The sequence below is a fragment of the Elaeis guineensis genome, chromosome 15 (assembly GCF_000442705.2).
Source record: "Elaeis guineensis isolate ETL-2024a chromosome 15, EG11, whole genome shotgun sequence".
Classification (NCBI taxonomy): Eukaryota; Viridiplantae; Streptophyta; class Magnoliopsida; order Arecales; family Arecaceae; genus Elaeis; species Elaeis guineensis.
The window spans coordinates 62,060,662-62,079,413 of record NC_026007.2 but is presented as its reverse complement, the minus strand read 5'-3'; the positions used below and the strand labels follow the sequence as shown (position 1 = coordinate 62,079,413).

Sequence of the window (18,752 nt, the reverse complement as noted above, 5' to 3'; positions counted from 1 at the left end):
AATAGGAATCCACCTACACCTAGTATCTGCTGTGGTTCACCATGGTTGGCTCTCATGGTGGCCCCCAGGAACAAAAGAATATTTCAATAGGAGGCTATTTGATCCCCTTCATATTGCAGAGCTCTCTATTTGATTGGTGAATGAGCATCAAGATATTGTCAACGACTCGTGGCCTTGGGATACCTGCGGCTCCAAAGGCTCCAGGCCACAGTTATCCATTTGTATATATACTAGATGCCCCTTCCCACGGTCTTTTGAAGTCAACTTTGATGGTTCACTGAAATTTGAAGTGCTGGGTTCATTCGGAGGGATTATAAAGGCCGATGTATTTATGCAGGATCTCTGAGATTTGCAGCTACTTCAGTCCCATATTTTAAGCTCAGAGCCACATGGGAGGCTCTAAACATCATGGTTTCCCCCCTTAATTGTGGAAAGGTTATTTTGGAGGGTGATTCACTTACGGTCATTACTTCGATCAATAATAAATTCAACATAAAGTTTTAGCTGCACTTCTTATTGGCATTCAAAATATGGGTCAACATCTTGAAGTTTTACCAGTGGTTTACATCTTTGATATACAGGAATTATTGGTTAGAACATTTTTACTGTACGTATTTCGAACCATTCAATAAAAAATCATCATATCATTTATTATCGAAAAAAAATATATTATTATCTAAATTTGATTGAAAATTTTGAATCAAAAAATATACTAATTGACCGTCTAATAATTTTTACTATTTTGAATGAAAAAAAATTTTTTTTTGGATAATATGATGATTTTAAATTAGTTCGTCCAAGATACGTGTGATAGAACTATTCTAATTAATAATTTTTTTGAAGAGATAAATTTTACGATCGATTGATTAATAGGTATGGAAAAAAGAAATTGATTTATTGGCTGCTTCAACCCTCCACCCTTGACTTGCTCAAGTTATTAGTTTGAACGCCAGTGGCTATAGTTATCTTTGTCAGGTGTAGCTATGTTTCTGTAAATTTTTCTTCCAAAGTCCAAAAAAAAAAAAAAAAATCAGAATCACCGGCTTTTTTTTCGGTTAAGCATCATTAGCCGCCTTTAACTCTACCATTTCTTTAATTACTTCTTCGCACGAGAGACTGCGTAAGGTCAAGTCAAAAGGCACGCCGGAATGGACACGGTGCGCTGCGTCAAAAGGCCTTATCCACTGTCCTGTTCACTCTATCCACGGAGAACCTTAACTAACATCCTCCGTAGATCGTCGATAACCCACCAAACATCCTCCGTAGATCGTCGATAACCCACCAGGTCCCGGTGCCGAAACACCATAACCTCTACCTTCTCATCTTATTTCTGCGGACCACCGAAACGAAGGCCTCGAAGCCACCTCCAGCTGGTGGGTAATCGACGGCGGTCGTCCTTCCAAAGGCGACCGTGACGTCGTTCGGAGCCTCAAAGAAATATAAAAACCCTAACTCTAACCCAAGAATCTTGATCCCAACCACATTCTCTTCCTTCCAAACCTTATCTCTTCTCTTCTCTCCCGTCTCGCCTTGCGTTCTATAGGCAATGGCGTCCACCCCCGCGGAGATCGAAGTCGTCGCGGATCCCAAAGCCCAGCAGAACGGGATCCCCGCTGGGGGTGATACCGCTGTCGACCTCGTCGTCGACGTCTACTCCGCCTCCGCCTACGGGGACTTGGAGAAGCTCCGTAGCTTCGTGGAGAGGCATGGGCAGTCCGTCGCCAGGCCCGACGGCAATGGCTATTACGCCCTTCAGTTGGCCGCCCTCAACAACTATGCTGATATCGCCGAGTACATAATTGAGGTAGTTTATACCTAGTTCCCTTTCCGGTTCTCTCAAGGCGTCTGGATTGCTGCTTCTGATTACAGCTTTTTGATTTCCCAAGCATGGGGGCGATGTGAACGCCGCCGACCATACGCAGCAGACGGCCCTTCATTGGGCGGCGGTCCGTGGTTCAATTGCGGTGGCTGGCGTGCTGCTTCAGAATGGAGCTCGGGTTGAGGCTGCCGACTTAAATGGTTACCGGGTAATAATATATTTCAATACTGCTTGTCGTTGTAAAAAGAAAGGGGCATGGTTATGTGTTTGGTGTGACAGAGAGATTTTTGCCTCAATGTTTACCTGAAACGCACATTTGAACATTTTGTGATTTGTTGCTTGTATGATGCAATATGTGTTCTCAAGCTGTTAGATATTAATGACAGCATCAGCAATTTTTGTCTGAGGAAATGACTGAGTATTAAGTGTTTTCTTTTTAGTGCAAAAGTATTAGCAGTGAAATGAGATGCTCCCTATGTTGAGTTGTTTATCTTCAGCATTTAAAATAAGTGTTAATTGAACTTGACAAATGAAATATACCCTACTTTACCTATAGCAAAGGGCTATGGCATGAATAATGTAGATGGAACTCTTTGTTTCCTGAACAGCTTTCAGTATTAACCAGACACTCTTGGTTGTTCCTTTCTGGGATATGGTTTGCGAAGCATGACCTCCCTGTTGCCATGTAAAAGGAGGGCTCTGGTATTAACATTATTTAGAAATAGTGGGAATTGCTAGCCTATGTCGTCCATGCACTTATATGTACACTAGCCACTGTTGGCTCTTGTCTGGATATCTTGTCCTTATGGGTGTTCTTAGATCTTAAGTTGTATATTATTCACTCATTCAGTTTCACTTTGAAGAATGCCAATAATATATATATGATGAATCACACTCTGATGCTGATTAAGTTCACTTCAGTATTGAAAATAAGAATTATTGATGATTTAATGTACCAAACTCTCCTTCATTTTTTTCCTTTATTATTATGTTAACGAGGCTTGTTGTTTGGTCCTTATAAAAGGGCTTCAGTTTTTTGCCCTTTCATAGAAGGTTTGTTAGCAAGGTTTCATTTGCCTTTCCAGCCTATGCATACATTTTCAATCTATACACCAGTGGTTGACCGTTTCATTTACTTTCTTGCAATGTGAAGCTAGTGCTTGACAGTTCAATTCATGCCGCATATCAAGGACCACATTTTTGCCTTTAGCTGTTATGTGTTATATTATTAGATTATATTGATCATATCTTGATTTGTGGATGGATTTGCATCAGGCAGTTCATGTTGCAGCACAGTATGGACAAACGGCATTCTTGAATCACATTATTGCCCACTACGGTGCAGATTTTGATGCTACAGATAATGATGGAAGAAGTCCGCTGCTTTGGTATATCATTTTTTTCATCTAGTTGGTTTTCTTTGTTACTGGATTTGCTGGTTCTGGTGTCTTAGAAAGTGTTCTATGCTGTCTATGCATATGTGTCCCCCTTATCTTCTTTATTATTATTATTTTTTAAAATCGTTACTAAATGGTTTCTAATTGTTTACTTTTTGACCTTTTATTCAAAAAAAAAAAAATGTTTCTAGAATATTTTTTTGATATGAACTGCCTAGAGCACCCGCCTGAGGGATGGTATTTTGCTTAGATACTATGTGGTACCTTGACTGATGATCCTATCATGTTTTTCAATCTCTCCCCCCTGCCCCCCTGGTGCAAAACCTTTTTTTTTTAAAAGGAAAGGAGAGAAATAGCTGATGTTTTTTGGACAGCTAATTGGTCATCCTTTTCTGTCAATGCTTCAGTTGCCAAAATGGATTGTAGCTGGCTCATACTTCCTTTGTATTTAGTTTTTCCCAACTCCCCTTTTTGCTGCCATTGCCCTCTAGAGAATTGTTAGCTTCTAAGAGCCCCTGGGTTCTCATGGCCATATGCTAAAAAGTTATGACTACTCAAGAGAAAACTTTTCTAATGCCAGTTGTAAGTGTGAAGATAAAATTGCTTATGCACACACTATTTACATAACCTCATACATAAGGTTGCTCTCGAGTCATTTCCACTTTTGCAAGCCCACAACATATTTCAGTTAGGGCATGCTTGGCTTTACTTGAATTAGTCCTCTAAAACCAAAAAAAATTAAACATTTAAATTAACAGCCATTTGATTGCTTAACAAGGTAAAAGATATCATTTTAGATGATATTTGAAATCTCATGATTAATGCAAATTTAACTTATTATGCGGCTGCCTGGTTCTTTTGATATCTTTGCTTTAAATATTTTTGTTTTAATGCTCTAATATAACCTTTTATCTTAACATAAATTTTATGCCAGCATATAAAGTCTTGGATGTCCCATTTTGGTCAAAGATGGTTTTTTTTATTTCTTTACTGTATCGATATTAGTTACTGCTTTTGTTACATATGGAAGTTTCAATTATTATTTGCTGTTTAGAATTAGGAGAAAAATGCAATCCATTGTCTTGTATGATAATTAAAGGTGGATGGTTGAGACTGGTTACTGCTGTCCTGAATAAAGGCACAAACTGTTATATGAATTTCATTCAACTTGTTTAGTTCTGGAAGATATTTATAAGAAATTAACCCCAGGTAGTAAGGAGAGTGGTTAGTTAGGGTTTTGATGTCCTAAGCTGCATATACTTGTTGTTCATTAAAAAGAAATTAAAAAAAGAAAACAGTGGAATAAGCTTACCATTGTGCCAAGGTCAGTTTGTTGTATTTGATTGTACATGACGTTCTTGTTGATGTTAATTGGGGTATTAGGCTATCTAATATTATCAAATATATTATGGCCGATACTATAGGAACCAAGATTTCTGAGTTCTTGGTTAGTATGGTAAACATGAATTTACTTTCATATTTAATTGCCAATTTGTGCAATTAATAATAAAATATTATTTTAAAATCATAAAAGCAAATTAGCAAATCATAGTCGATATTTTGATATCACCTTAGCCGATAGCAATTGTATATATTTATATCAGCCAATATAATTATTGTCAAGATATAAATTTTACCATATTAGTACCTTCCCAATACCGACACAAACCGATATCTTGGCTAAGATACCAGTGGAGATATTACATCATTTCTTTACTTTTGTAATTGCTGTTATTGTGAATTCATTTGACATTGTTTTCAAAATTCAATTTCTATCACAATTCCAATTTACAACATATTGATCTCATTTCTTGTAAAGTTGACAAGAGGATCTGAGCATCTTTGGAATTTTGTCTTGTAATTCAGAGAATTTTAAAGTGTGTTTTCACTTGGAATCAGTTTATCACTCTGCACAATTTTCATGCCATTCTCCTTTTGTTGGATTACCTATATCAGTCTTTTAGAATTGCTATGTATCTGCAATAGATGCCAAATCAAGAAGGGAAAACCCACTTATTTTCTTTAAATTATGGGTTTGCTACATTTATAGGCCAATCATCTTAAACATTTTATGCCATTGTCCAGGGCTGTGTACAACGGATATGTGGATACTGTAAGGTTGCTTTTGTTCAGGGATGCATACCAAGGGGGGCAAGATAAAGAAGGTATATCCCTAATTGACACTCTCATGTAGTTCCCTCTCCTTATTGCACATTACTCCTTTTTTTGTTTATTTACTGATAGTAGTTTAGAGGAAATGCAACAATTTCTTTGTGACCTTCCTGTTATGTAGTAGTTAAGCCCTTCCTCCCTCCCTCCCTCTCTCTCTCTCTCTCAGATATTGTGAGTTGCTATAACTATGCACACAAAAAAATTAGTAAAATGCTAGTCATGTGGAGGGACTACGAATCTATGGGTTTATATTGGAAGAAATGGCATGGTATTGTGAATCAATGGCTTGATATGAGCAAAAGCAGTTTTTCTTTCTTATTTTTTTTTTTTTAACAATTGTCCTTGAATTTTATGTATGATAGTAGAGTCTAGAGCAATAAGTGCTGTGAGTATGTTTTTGATGCAGTCTATGGAGCCACATACATGCTTGCATATTTGGATGTGGTCCCCAAACTGCACCACACTCACCATATGATGTTAATATATGTGGTCATGTCGCATATAGGCTGAAAAGTTGGTCAGCATAGCACTGGTTGACTGCATATATGGCCTACTTAGCATTGTATAGCCACCTATGTGGCCCACCCAGACGTGCGAGCTCAAGCTAATGTTTAGGGTGGAAGTGGGGTTTGGGCTGTCTGAGTACAGGTAAATATAACTCTGCTGTTAGATATTAAATACTTTATAGAAACTAAAAATATTAGTTTCTGTTATTAATATTTCTATTGTTATATAAAAAAAAGGACTATTACTATTATTATTTTTATTATATTTCATTCATCCTTAAGTATTTTAAGAAATACTAATTGCAGATTCACCTGTATATTAGCTTGCATATGGCATAAGCGCTATCGAGACCCTTGACCACCTGCATACTGCAATCGCATTTTAAAACACTAATTGTGAGTCTGCCATGTTTGCTGCCTGAGGTTGGCTAACCTTCTCATAGGTGGCAATCCTAATACTTAAAAGAAAAACACGCACATTATGAGCCATTTATCTTTTAAAAATAGTGTTTGGTGTTTCTTACTAAATATTATTGACATATGCCATTTGTAATTGCATCATATAACATATTTGGAAACTAATTTAGTGGATCTCAAAATGCTGAAAACAGAAGTTACTCATCAATTTAGATACTAATTATATTTTAAATGTTATGGTGTTAGGCTGCACAGCTTTACACTGGGCTGCAATACGAGGCAACGCAGAGTTGTGCACTTTGCTTGTACATGCAGGCACTAAAGTGGAATTGATGGTGAAGGATGATAAAGGGTTTACTCCTGCTCAGCTTGCATCTGATAAGGGTCATCGGCATGTCGCTCACATTCTTGTATGTAGTGATGAGCGTATCATATTCTTTATCTTTTAGACATACATAACATTCGCCATATTAGATTTGAACTAATTGTGATGGGTTCACTTGAAAGATAGTTATCCTTAAATTCCATTGGAGAAACTCTGGGATTGCTTACATACTGTTCTCAAATACATCTATGATGGCTACGTTACTTAGATCTGAACTTTGGATGAAATTCGTTGTTGTGATTATGGAAATCAGTTTGCTTCATGAACCTGAAGAATGTTGTACCTTCTCGAGATGAACCTTTATATGTTGATGATTGCATATGAAGTATGAAGATTTGTAATATGCTGCTTTTGGAAAAAAAATTCTAGGTGCTACTGAATATGACCTGAATGTGCCGAAACCTTTCTGAACTTTACTAATATTAATTACTGTGCTGTATTCAGTCCAAGGCAACAAGTGCAAATGGCAATTCCGGCAATGATAAAGTTTGTTCTGGAAGGATTAGCAAGATTGGATATGCTCCAATTTTGCTGTTTGTGATAGTTATCCTATTGATTCTTTTCATAAACTCCATCCTTATTGGTGAGTAATGCTGTTATCTCAATTTACTGATTAATGAGTAATGAAATTTGATGATTGCAAAATTTAGTCTTTAATTCTACTTCTCTCTTTCTAGCACCTAATTTTATGAAGGTTACTGCTGTTGTTGGCCTTTGGGTATGGATCGGTCTTTCACTTGCAGCTGGTTCACTAGTAATGTTCTACAGATGTAGCAGGTAACTCTTTAGGTTGCTTAGGCATAACTTCAATTGTTTACTAGATGGCCTTATTGTTACAAACTGATGAATATGCTAATCCTGGGATGTATCACTTGTAGTTTTGTGAATACTTGCAAAGTTTGTAATCTTTTTATATCCGGACAACATTCATGATGCCATTGTCAGTTGGGCCTTTTAGAGGTTTTTTGAGTCTCAGAAAACTATGGGACAATGTAACATTGTTTCACTCATTTGGTAATAACAAGACCCAAAAGAAATTCATATCCTTGTTTTTCTTGTTATGATGGCATCTTCATCTACTAGGGCCCCGAACAATTCTGGCAAAAGCAAAAGTGCCCTTTTTGATGCTACTTTGAGCAAGATGTTTACACCCCATAAATTATATTAGGAGGTTGGCCATTTGATATTATTACGGTCGTATTTAGCACGTTTGATATTTGTGGCAAATGAAAGGGTTGTGATCTCCATGAAGTGGATAGGCAGCTGTAATCATATGTAATAAAGTCATGTTATGTTTAAATAGATGTAGTCTGAATGCTTGATGCAAAACAAGTTAGCTTGCTTTCTCCTAAATTCAAAATGGATTGCACCAAACATCTAAACTCTACTTGTACACATTGCACTTGTACAGCTGGGGCGGCAGCATATAGCCCACTTTTGAGATTTTTTAGATTTGCTTAGGTCCAAATCATATGGCCCAATAAGGATAAAATTAAAAATATAAAATTGAAGTGTATCTTCTTCTCTAGTGGGAGTCATAAACGCTGGTCCTCTGGACTGTTCCCCATGCAAGACAAAGCACCAGCAGACTTCCATCCTTAGAAAGGGAAAGTCAAAAAAAAAGTCACAAGAATATATATATATATATATATATAGAGAGAGAGAGAGAGAGAGAGAGAGAGAGAGTTGTGAAAATATTTGGGGCATATTCTCATTTAAGATAAGCGCATATAAATGTCTTAGCTTGTAACGCAATATTCAATAGTTTTCTGTACGCACTTTCTCAAAAATGTCTGAAATTCATATAGATAAAACTCCAATGAACTATAACTTTACATTACCAGTACAGATAGCATTTATTGATAAATGTGAGGCAAAAATAATTAATGTCTTTTGCTTGTTATCAATCATCTAGCAATATTTTGTTTTACTGAATTCCTCTGCTGTTCTGAATCTTCTCTTTTCATTCAGGCCTTGGAACTGGCAATGGTGGTTATATAGTTTACATGTGATTTGCATTTTTGTTTCTCTGAAATATCTCCTTAATAGAAAAAATATCTATATGCATGCTTCCTTTCTTCCTCATTTATCACGTTGTTCCTTTGGATGATCTGTAACAGAATATGTGTGGATATGAAGTTATGTTATACTTCCATGTTATTGCCCAATCTAATATATTCTCTGAGTTCATTAAGTGGTTGTATTGCAGCAAGGATCCTGGTTATATCCTACCAAATACTGGATGGTCAGGCAAGAATGCAGGTGCAGGAGTATGTATTGTCTATCTCAGTTGCATGTACTGCATATTGTTAATAGCTATAACACACACTGGTAATAAAGGATTTTGCTAGGAATACACTGAATATGGAAACAAGGGTTTGCGTGGGATAGGGACCAAATTGAAGTAGGATCCATAAACCAGTTATAGTTTCCTGGGATGGAGCTACTTGTATGTGACTAAATTTAGCAAGCAACATGAAGTGCTAAAGTGATTAAAAAGGCTAAGTAAAATCATCTTTCTTATAGTTCATTTTCAGAAATAAGTCCCAATGGCTTTTTCTGATATTTTGTTTGGCATGAATTTCAATACCTTCTTTCATCATCTTAATTGATGAGTTGTTGAATAATAATCACAAAAAATATATATATATTAGCGACTTATCGCTTTGTGGCTTCATGTAAGTCATAAGTTGCTAAATTGATTTGTATCAAGTTTGCTCTGTCAGTACCGGAAACCATATTGGTCGGCCGGCAGGACGATCCGATATGCCCCCATGCTGTTCCATGCTAGGCATGAACCAACATAGCAGAGAGGGGGAGAGAGAAGAGAGAGAGGGGGAGGAAAGGAGGGAAAGGGAGAGATGGCCTCTGGAGGTTGCTAGAAGGCTGTCGAGACCACTGCCACGGCTGTGGAGGTGGTGGATGTTAGGATTGACCGAAACAGGGGCTTCAGCCCCTGTTTCGTGTTTTATTTTGGTTTTATCAAATGAAGTTGGCAATGCCGTTGTTGACTTTCCCGTATTTTTTTTTCCTGATTTCACCTGATAAAATCAAAATAAAAAACGAAATAGGGGCTAAAGATCCAATTTCAAATGATCCGAACATCCACCATCTCGGCAATGGTGTCTTCAGCGGTCCTTTGACGGACTCTAGAGGTCATCTCTCCCTCTCCCTCTCCTTTCCTCCCCTTCTCTCTCTCTCTTCCTCTCTTTTCTCTCTCTCCTAGTCCTTGCCAATATTTCGTTTCAAAGGTTGGAACCATTCCTATCCACCGCCAATACAGTTCAACATGTTTTGAAGTGGGTGGTACAGGACAGCGACCATGATTTGTATGATAGGTCAGCTTTGCATGTATATTAGTTTGAATTATTATACACATCTGGACATGTTTTCCTTAGTATTTTCCTACTTTTGCCGAGCAAATCCTTTATACCAATTGAAATACTTAATAAGTGATTCGATGTTAAAGGGGGAATACTTTTGTTAAGAACCATTATTAGTAATATCAATATTAATATTTCTCAAAATTCGATCAGGGTTAATAAAGAGGAAATAAAGGATTTGGTGAAATTGGGAGATCTGAACCTAAGATTAGCCAAACTAGTACCAAGACTTATATCGGTCAGTTATTGGTTCGGTATCATACAGACACATAGTATGTAGTGGCATGACAATTCTGAACCAGCACGCCATTTTTTTTTCAATTTTTTCTAAGCTTTAACAAAAAATAATCATTTTTTTTTTGGTTTTTGAATGATTTTTAGTATAATTTGATGCTCTTGATGGTTCTATCACCCCGGCACATCCTAAATGATGCATCTTGACATTTTTTGAGTAATTTTTCTGCATTACGGTGGCATTGCTTTGAGACAATGCTATCTTAAGGAGGCAAAATCCTGACAAATCTATGTCATTGGGTTTGCTATCTCCAAATCTTTTGCGTTAGCACCAAGCCCAAACGAAATTGTAAAGCAAAAGCTAGAGATCCTGGCTTTACACACCAGGAGAAGCAACATGAAATATCCTATAATTTTTAATTTAAAAAATTATAGATTTAACAAAAATTAAAGGTTTTAGTCTTACTGTGTAGATCATCCATAGATCTCCAACATGTCATGAAATCATACCCAAATCAAAAAATCTTGGCATGACCTCCCCTTGTTTGGGTTGGATCCTCTTACCTTGTTTGGGTGGGATCCTCCTTTAATCATCAAAATCATTGAATTTTTGGTGGTGGTGGTTGTCGGGGGTGGGGGGGGGGGGGAGGGTGCGAACTAAGCAGTTTGCATCGATTCCACTCTAAACCATCTAGTTTGGAGCAGTTCATGGCCTTTCTCAGAAATACCGGCCAAACCGTGCCTATTCCGCACTGGTTCGGTTCAGTATGGGGTGAATCGAATGATTCTGCTTGTTTTGGCATACCATGTCTGAATCAAATTCACCTTGTTTCTGTTTACATTGAAAAGTGAAGGAGGAATGATAATGACTAACATACCATTAGAGGATAAAGCTGGCGGCATTTGACACAATCTAATTCATGCTCATCTTTAGAGAGCTTTTCTAGGTAGCAAGCAAAGCAGGTTGAAAATGGATTGGATACACATCAGATATTGGTAATGTCCATATGTGTATCCATATTTGTTTAATAGTCAGTATCAACGGATACTAAAATTTGTCTCCATATTTGTTCTAAACATATATACATATGAATCAGAAATTAACAATACCCCAATTTGTTCTAAACAAATATAGATATAAAGCGGATGTTACTCTGAATGTAAATCGGATTTATTAGCAAAATTTGATTAGGACCAAGGTTTTGAGTACTCTTGGGAAGGTGTAGCATCCCACCATCTCCAGTATTGAGGCAGGGTTGTCCCAAGTGTTGGAACGGGACGAGTCGGGAAGTAGACTTGGATGAGATGAAACATCAACCATCTTGAGTGTCATTACATGGAGTGCTGCATTCCATCGAAAAGCTGGGATAGCCCTATCCTACGATATTTAAAACTTTGATAAGGATTTTTTTTTTTTTGAGGAAAAGGTAAAAGATTTACTAAATTATAGAATTTATGCATATAGATGGTTCTTAAGTGCTAGGAGAATGACATGCATCTTACATGGGGAATTTATTTAATTAATAGAAATTTTATGATATTTATAGCAACTTCAACCAAGCTCCTAGGATTAGTTCAATTAAAGAATTTTTTTTATCAGAAAATTTTAAAATAATATCAAGTATTCGGACATCTGAATATGATAATAAGAACCCTTAGTATCCAGATATTCAAATATGGATCCAATCTTGAAAAAAAACCTTATTTTCTAGTATCTGAATCCAAGAAAATCTGACTATTTGGATATCTAAATCCAAATCCAGAAAATGTTTATTTATATCTGTATCCATATTGGAAAAAAATCCTATTTTTCTATCCAAATCCGTATCTGGATCTGTGAATAATGACTTTCTATCCAAATCTGATCTGATCTGGATCCGGAAAGACTAGGATTTTGTTCGACTCACTTTCAGACATACAAGCAAATGAATGAAGCCTGAACTGTAAATATCTTAGTGTGATATCAGGTTACAATTGATAGGTAGATGGTTGAGCGGATGTCTTGAGTTCTTTCTTTTTCAAAGAACTTAGGTCCAAAAGACATAATTTTGGTTTTGGCTTTAGTGGATCAAATGTGTTTCGATTTTGAGAATTGGGCTCCATTTTTGGTAGTTTTGATCTAAAAAGTGTTTTGAAAATTTAAAAGGAAAACAATAAAATATTGTAGGTGTTGCTTGGATCAGGGATGAACCCCTTTTCTCCCATTTAATCAAGGTTTGCAGCCAAACTTGCATTTGAACCAGTAAGGTTTGCAATACTCAGCAATCTAGTCAAAGTTGGGCTTAGGGGTACGACCGCATGCCAAGAGGAGGCTGATGTGGTTATGCCTTGGTGGGTTAAGTCCATTTATTTTTCCTTAATCCAAAAATAACCCACTTATAATTTGAACAGTGTAATGATAGCATTCATTATTATCTTATGCTAGTACAATATTTTCATATCATATTATATTATGTTATTACATTCTAATATAATATTACAACATAATCATATTATGTTATACATTACAGCACAATGTAATGTCATGTTGTAATATAATACTGATAATCCAATCTTACTATTTGTTAGCAATTGACTCAAGAACAAATTAAATTACAAGGCGAATTTGTCCATTCCATCAAAAAATTATCATTCTCTCTGCTTATCCTTTGGACATGACTCAAATAGTGGTATGCAGGATATAGAATTTTTTCCTGAGCAGAAGTTATGCCTTATCCTGTGCTCACATGTACTTACCTGGTTTGACACCTTGTCCCCACCGTAGTCCATCCCCTTCCAAACTAGGCTACAATATATTGTGCTGCTTCAGACCTTCAGGTTTACTGCTTCATGTCTTCGTGCATTAGTAGTCCAAACTTTATGATTTCTTGATGAGAAATGATTGAATGAACATGTTATTTGAGAATGCAACATGTAATATGATAATTATATTTCATTTGATGACTAGAGACCATCTAACACATGACCATCTACATCCTTGACAATCATGCACTATAATAGATAAACGAATGAAAAATCATGCTTTCTATAGATTCCATTTTTCGTATAACATCATATTACTTCAAATTTTTTTCAAAACATATAGGTTCTGACTTTTGGTCTTGATGAAATGCTTCTTCGAATCCAAAAAAAATCAGGAAACAATGATAAGCACCAATTGCTCATAATTGGCCTCTCCCCTGTCTTGGCTGAAGTTCCAGAACCAAACATGGCTTTGGATTAGCTTAGTCCAAAATTTGAAAGTTTTGGCTTTGGTATTGAAGTTTCACTCGAAACTTACAAATAAGGCTTTGCTGACAGGATGATGCTATTGGTACTGTACATTTCTGACAGGATGTCGGGGCCCAGAACATGGTTCTCTTTTTAACCAGAACTTCATGACTGTCCTGCTGTCTTGGTTGCGTCCAGACACCTGGGATGTACCAGGATGGTCAGAATGGACCATGACACATTTTTTTTCTTTTTCTTTTTATTATTGTTGTTGTTGGCTGTTTTCGGATGTCCCCACTCCTGACCATCCTGTATCCTGGTACTACTGTACTGTCCCACAAGCAAATCAAAATGGGGCCTGATATGAGGATTTAAACTCTTGCTTAAATGCATGTATAGAATTGCTTATATACCATTTCATTTAATTAACTTCATCCTACTTTATTCTTCTTTTAGCTTATTCTCTGCAAATTGTGTCTGAATGAATTCTTATACACCTTCTGCTGAATTAACCTTTGTTGTGGTCATGCCATTGTTCACCACTTTGTATCTGACAGGATCCTCTGTTGGACATTGATCTTAACAATTCTTCAACTTGGACAGGCAGTTGGTCCCAACTCTGCCCTACATGTAAGGTATGCACAGCATTTTATGAGAGAGAGAGAGGGAGAGAGATGGGTACAACCATAATGTGACCATGGTTGAACTCTTTTCTGTTCTCTCAGTAACTAGAAAACCCACTTTCAACTCCTTATGGTCATGGTCCATTAAGCATTCATAATTCTTTCATTTCTGGTTCCTTGTTTAGGTGAGATACCTATCTTGAAGAATATTTACTGTAATCTTGCTTTTCTCATCAGATAATCCGGCCTGTGCGCTCCAAACACTGTCTTTCTTGCAAACACTGTGTTGAGCAGTTTGATCATCATTGTCCTTGGATATCTAACTGTGTTGGAAAGGTGAGTAGCAGTTTGGCATGAGTAGGGTATGATGGAATAAATGATATGTTGAATTATATGATATTATTTCCTTCAAAAAAAAAATTATATGATATTTGTAAGATTGTAGTTATGCTTTGGAAGAAATGGGGTAATTCGGCAAGTTAATACGATCCATGTTTCTTCTATACTAGATGTATTTAGATGATTACTTGTGTAGTTGAATAATGAACTAAAACTTTTCATGTTGATTAGGCTTTTTTTACTTGGTTCTTTTGCAGAAAAATAAATGGGATTTTTTTGTTTTTCTTTGTATGGGGACATTGACAACATTTCTTGGTGCAGTCATTGCATTTCATAGTGGGTGTTCTAAACCAGGATAACTATACTGGTTTTTTTTTTTTCCCCTTAATTTGCATTGGCATATTTAGATATATTTAAATTTTATGCTACATAACAGGAATGTGGACGGGGTCACCAAAAATCCCTTCTTCTGAGACATGGATTCATCATATGGTGACAGAGCATCCTGGAGCTGTTACATTTCTTGTCTTGGATGTTTTCGTGTTATCTGGAGCTTTTACCTTGACGGTGGCACAAGCAACACAGGTAATGGTTTGGTGGAACTTGATTCTTCTATTAATGTTGATGTAAGCTACCTCTAGGATTATCATTACATAATGTTGTTAAGGAATGGAGAAATGCTGCTTGGAGTGTGAGCCTGTCCCAGGGATGGGACTGATAGGTGTGGAACAGATGCTAGATGTTTACAAAAATAGTATAAACTTAGAATTCTACTTCTAGGCACTGGAAAGATGATGTGCTCTAAGAAACTAAATTTCTTAACCCAAAGTAGCTTCAACAACCTGATCAGAGATTAAAACTGATTATTAATATGTATAAAAGTGTGCAGGCACGTAAATACTTCTTGTATTGTTCATTCTTTTTTCCGTTTGTTTAATCAATATATACACATGCACCTTTCTTTCTTTCTTTCATTCTGTCTTTCCTTCTTTTTCACTTTCTTGCTTGCTTGCTGGCTTGGATACACATAAGTTTTTAGAAGGCATTAAAGAATGAAGCATTTCAGAAAGGATCTAATTATCTGAATGAAACATAATTCAAACTAATTAATAAATACCTTGTCTTGAAATGCCCTCACAAATAGGGAGTGCCAAAACTTTGATATCTAAATGAATCTGATTTAACAAGGAGATTTTGTCTCCTGGCTCAAATAATGACATTATTTGATTTCCCATTTTGCCTTATGCAGTCTATCCATCATATGACATGAATCATGCTCTTCTAGATGTCTAAATCATGGAAGTCTCCTATTCATGTGATGCCACCATGCCTATAGGCACGAATGTCACCAAGATGGCAGATCCTTTGGGATCCGGCATCTCTGTGGCTAAAATATGGCAAAAGAGTTAATATCTGCGGAGAACTTGAGCACATTTAAGGGATAGTCTTGAATTACATTTGGTAATACAGTACCACAAATAAAACCCAACTCATGATATGAAATTTCAGTTGTCTATCTATCTTTGTATAGATCAAATGTTTCAGATTTTTTAATGTGCAAAACAAAATTGTTCAATGAAATGGATATTGCCTGACTTTGGGGTTTATCACGGTTGTTTTTGGTCAAATGACACCTGAAAAATGTTGATTTGACTATTTTTCGATCATTGTCATAATCCAATGCCTTCTCCCATTGGTAGAAGCTTCGCCATGGAGAACAGTTCTAGGTCAAAAAGTTCCGATGAAAGTATTAAGTTGTTGTCTTATGACTAGCTGAGCTGGCATCAGCTCTTTCAGAATTGGTGCCAAATTCCAATCCATGACAACTATAGGCAAGTGACAGGACTGCTGAGCCCACTTGTATGTGAATGAAGAAGTTCCTTATTGCAGGGGAAGCACTTTGTTGTAGTCCAGTCTCATAAAAGTAAATAGAACCTTCCAAATTCCCTCCGATAGGAACAGCTTTTTATTATTAGGGAGGATAGACACAGCTTTTTGTTATTTAGAGAATTGAGTTCATCTGTAAGGCACAACTAAAAGCTGAAAAGTTAGTTGGAAATAGAGTCTGAACAGAAAATGATGTCAGTGCTCATAGAGAAGGGGTGGGGGAGGGAGCGGGGGCAGCAAAAGATTGGAAAAAGGAAAAGGGAGGTAGTGGAAAAGAGTGGCGCTAACCTTTTTATGATCTTATAGATTCGTAAAGAAGATGGGAAAATATGGTAAAGGAAAAGCTATCTTTGCAGCAGGGGATAAATATGGTATTGTTGATTTGAGACCCTTGTTCTTTCTTGTAAATATGCAGATTGAATGCTGTTATAGTTGCTTAACTTGCAAAATATTTTTAAGGTTGAAGGGGCTCTCACTTACGATTGTTGAACCCTTTCCTTGCTACGGATGGTCCTTGCCAACTGAATATGTCTCCATGTTTCAACACATACACAATGTAACATGATGGGAACTGTTGCAATGAAAACATGTAGAATACAATTAAAACTTTTCTGAGCAGTGGATTGTGCACTTTGGAGCATTGTTGCACGCATTGTCCTGCAGATAATCACATCCAATTTTACCGTGACTTACAGTCAGGTGTTTATTTATGTGCAGATAGCGCGTAACGTCACCACTAACGAGTTGGCAAATGCTTATCGTTACTGGTATCTTCGAGGACCAGATGGACGGTTTCGAAATCCCTATAACCATGGTTGCAGAAAGAACTGTACAGATTTCTTGATTCATGGGTACAACAATGATGATAAAATTGCTTGGCCATGACTTGAGCAAGCTGCACACCGAGTCTGAGTAATCAAATCCATTTTTTTTTAGGGAAGAGTAATCAAATCGTTATTATTGAACATGGCGCAGATTGAAGTTTCAGGTTGTACACAAACTTTAGTGAATTAATTTACGGCTGGCAGTGCCTGAGATCAAAACTAATGGACTAGCAGATTTTCTGGACAAGCTACGATGATCCTGCTATTCTGGGACTTCCCATGTGTCAGAATAATAATCAATATGTGTATATTTAATTCCCTAGATGAATTAGGAAATTGGCCCTCCATACGTATCTGAGCGTTTTATCTGCGAATGCAGAACACTGCTCATGTCCACGAGATGACATCTGTGCTTGTAATGGAAACAAAATTGAAAGTTCGATATCATTTACTAAATTTATTACCTTTTTGATTTCATGTTCCCTGTTCTCTAGCATCTAGCACATGTTTTTCTTTGAAGAAATATACGAGGGAGATGTCATTATCCATGCTCTAAACTGAAACCGCTCCTGCATAAGCACCAAGTAATGGTTGGTAGCATGTGGTTGTCCAGATTGGCAGTAATCATTTTAAGGCTCGGATTATGAAAAGCTTTGACATTAAAACTGACTTCTAAGATGCAATCTATCATCATCTTTGGTTTCGCTGGACTTGAATTACTTGATTGCAGTTGGATTTAATGTAAAGAAAAAACTGACATCATAACTCCAGGTAATTTGGTAGGCTGAATGCCACTAAGCCAAGATTGGTTTTCTATGGGCTCTGAACAGCTTTAATCTCTTGCGAAAGATCAGCATCCATCTCCAAACTTGATGGTTCCAGAGCAGCAGCCATATATATTCTCCTCAACCTACAAAACATGAGAATATTCAGCTGGTATATTGTTAAACAACAACATGCACTATGTGATCACAACCATGTTCATGCAGCACGCTCGACAGGTAATACAAGCGAACATAGTGCTTGCATGCAATAGTTATATTGGTAAAAGGAAAAAAAATACGTATATTTCTCTTTTTTTATATGACAAAGGGAGGTGATTACCACCCTGGCATTTTCTTTATTAAAAAAGCCTTAGAGGGAATTTCCAAGGATGGATTCTTACATATGTGTTGAAGCAAATCAACCGACCCCCAACTTCGACTCTACATCGGCCGAATGAACATATTACTCCGACTCATAATCGGTTGACCAACCGACAGTCGGCTATTATCGACCAACAACAAATGACTTGATCAACCTCTTATCGAAGACCATCGGCATATCAGAGTTACTAGCCGATAGTTATTCGGATCTTCTACCGACTTATCTCTACCGACGTATCAGTATTATCAATATATAGTTGGCCTATCTGCTCAACATACCCTAACCATTATGAACGGTTATCGACTACATGTCACGGTCATTAGTGGGAATAAACAGCTCACTAACTCCACGATTATGGTCTGAAAATCTAGCACCATAAAAAGCGGGACCACGTGCTCGATGGTTACATC

General features: G+C 36.9%; 1 protein-coding gene across 2 annotated transcripts; it reads left to right on the top strand.

Moving 5' to 3' along the window:
* Positions 1-1,376: 1,376 nt before the first annotated feature.
* LOC105058163 (probable protein S-acyltransferase 23) lies at positions 1,377-17,673 on the top strand. Of its 2 annotated transcripts, XM_010941000.4 has the most exons (13): positions 1,377-1,804; positions 1,887-2,027; positions 3,095-3,207; positions 5,302-5,381; positions 6,558-6,721; positions 7,141-7,279; positions 7,374-7,473; positions 8,906-8,966; positions 14,081-14,158; positions 14,384-14,482; positions 14,743-14,821; positions 14,922-15,070; positions 17,090-17,673. In XM_010941000.4, the coding sequence occupies exons 1-13, from the start codon at positions 1,547-1,549 to the stop codon at positions 17,255-17,257; spliced, it is 1,629 nt and encodes a 542-aa protein (XP_010939302.1). In that variant the 5' UTR covers positions 1,377-1,546; the 3' UTR covers positions 17,258-17,673. The 2 variants fall into 2 exon arrangements, 1 of the variants encoding a protein (XP_010939302.1); XR_834085.4 differs by lacking the exon at positions 14,743-14,821 and having other exon boundaries at positions 17,090-17,310.
* Positions 17,674-18,752: the final 1,079 nt, after the last annotated feature.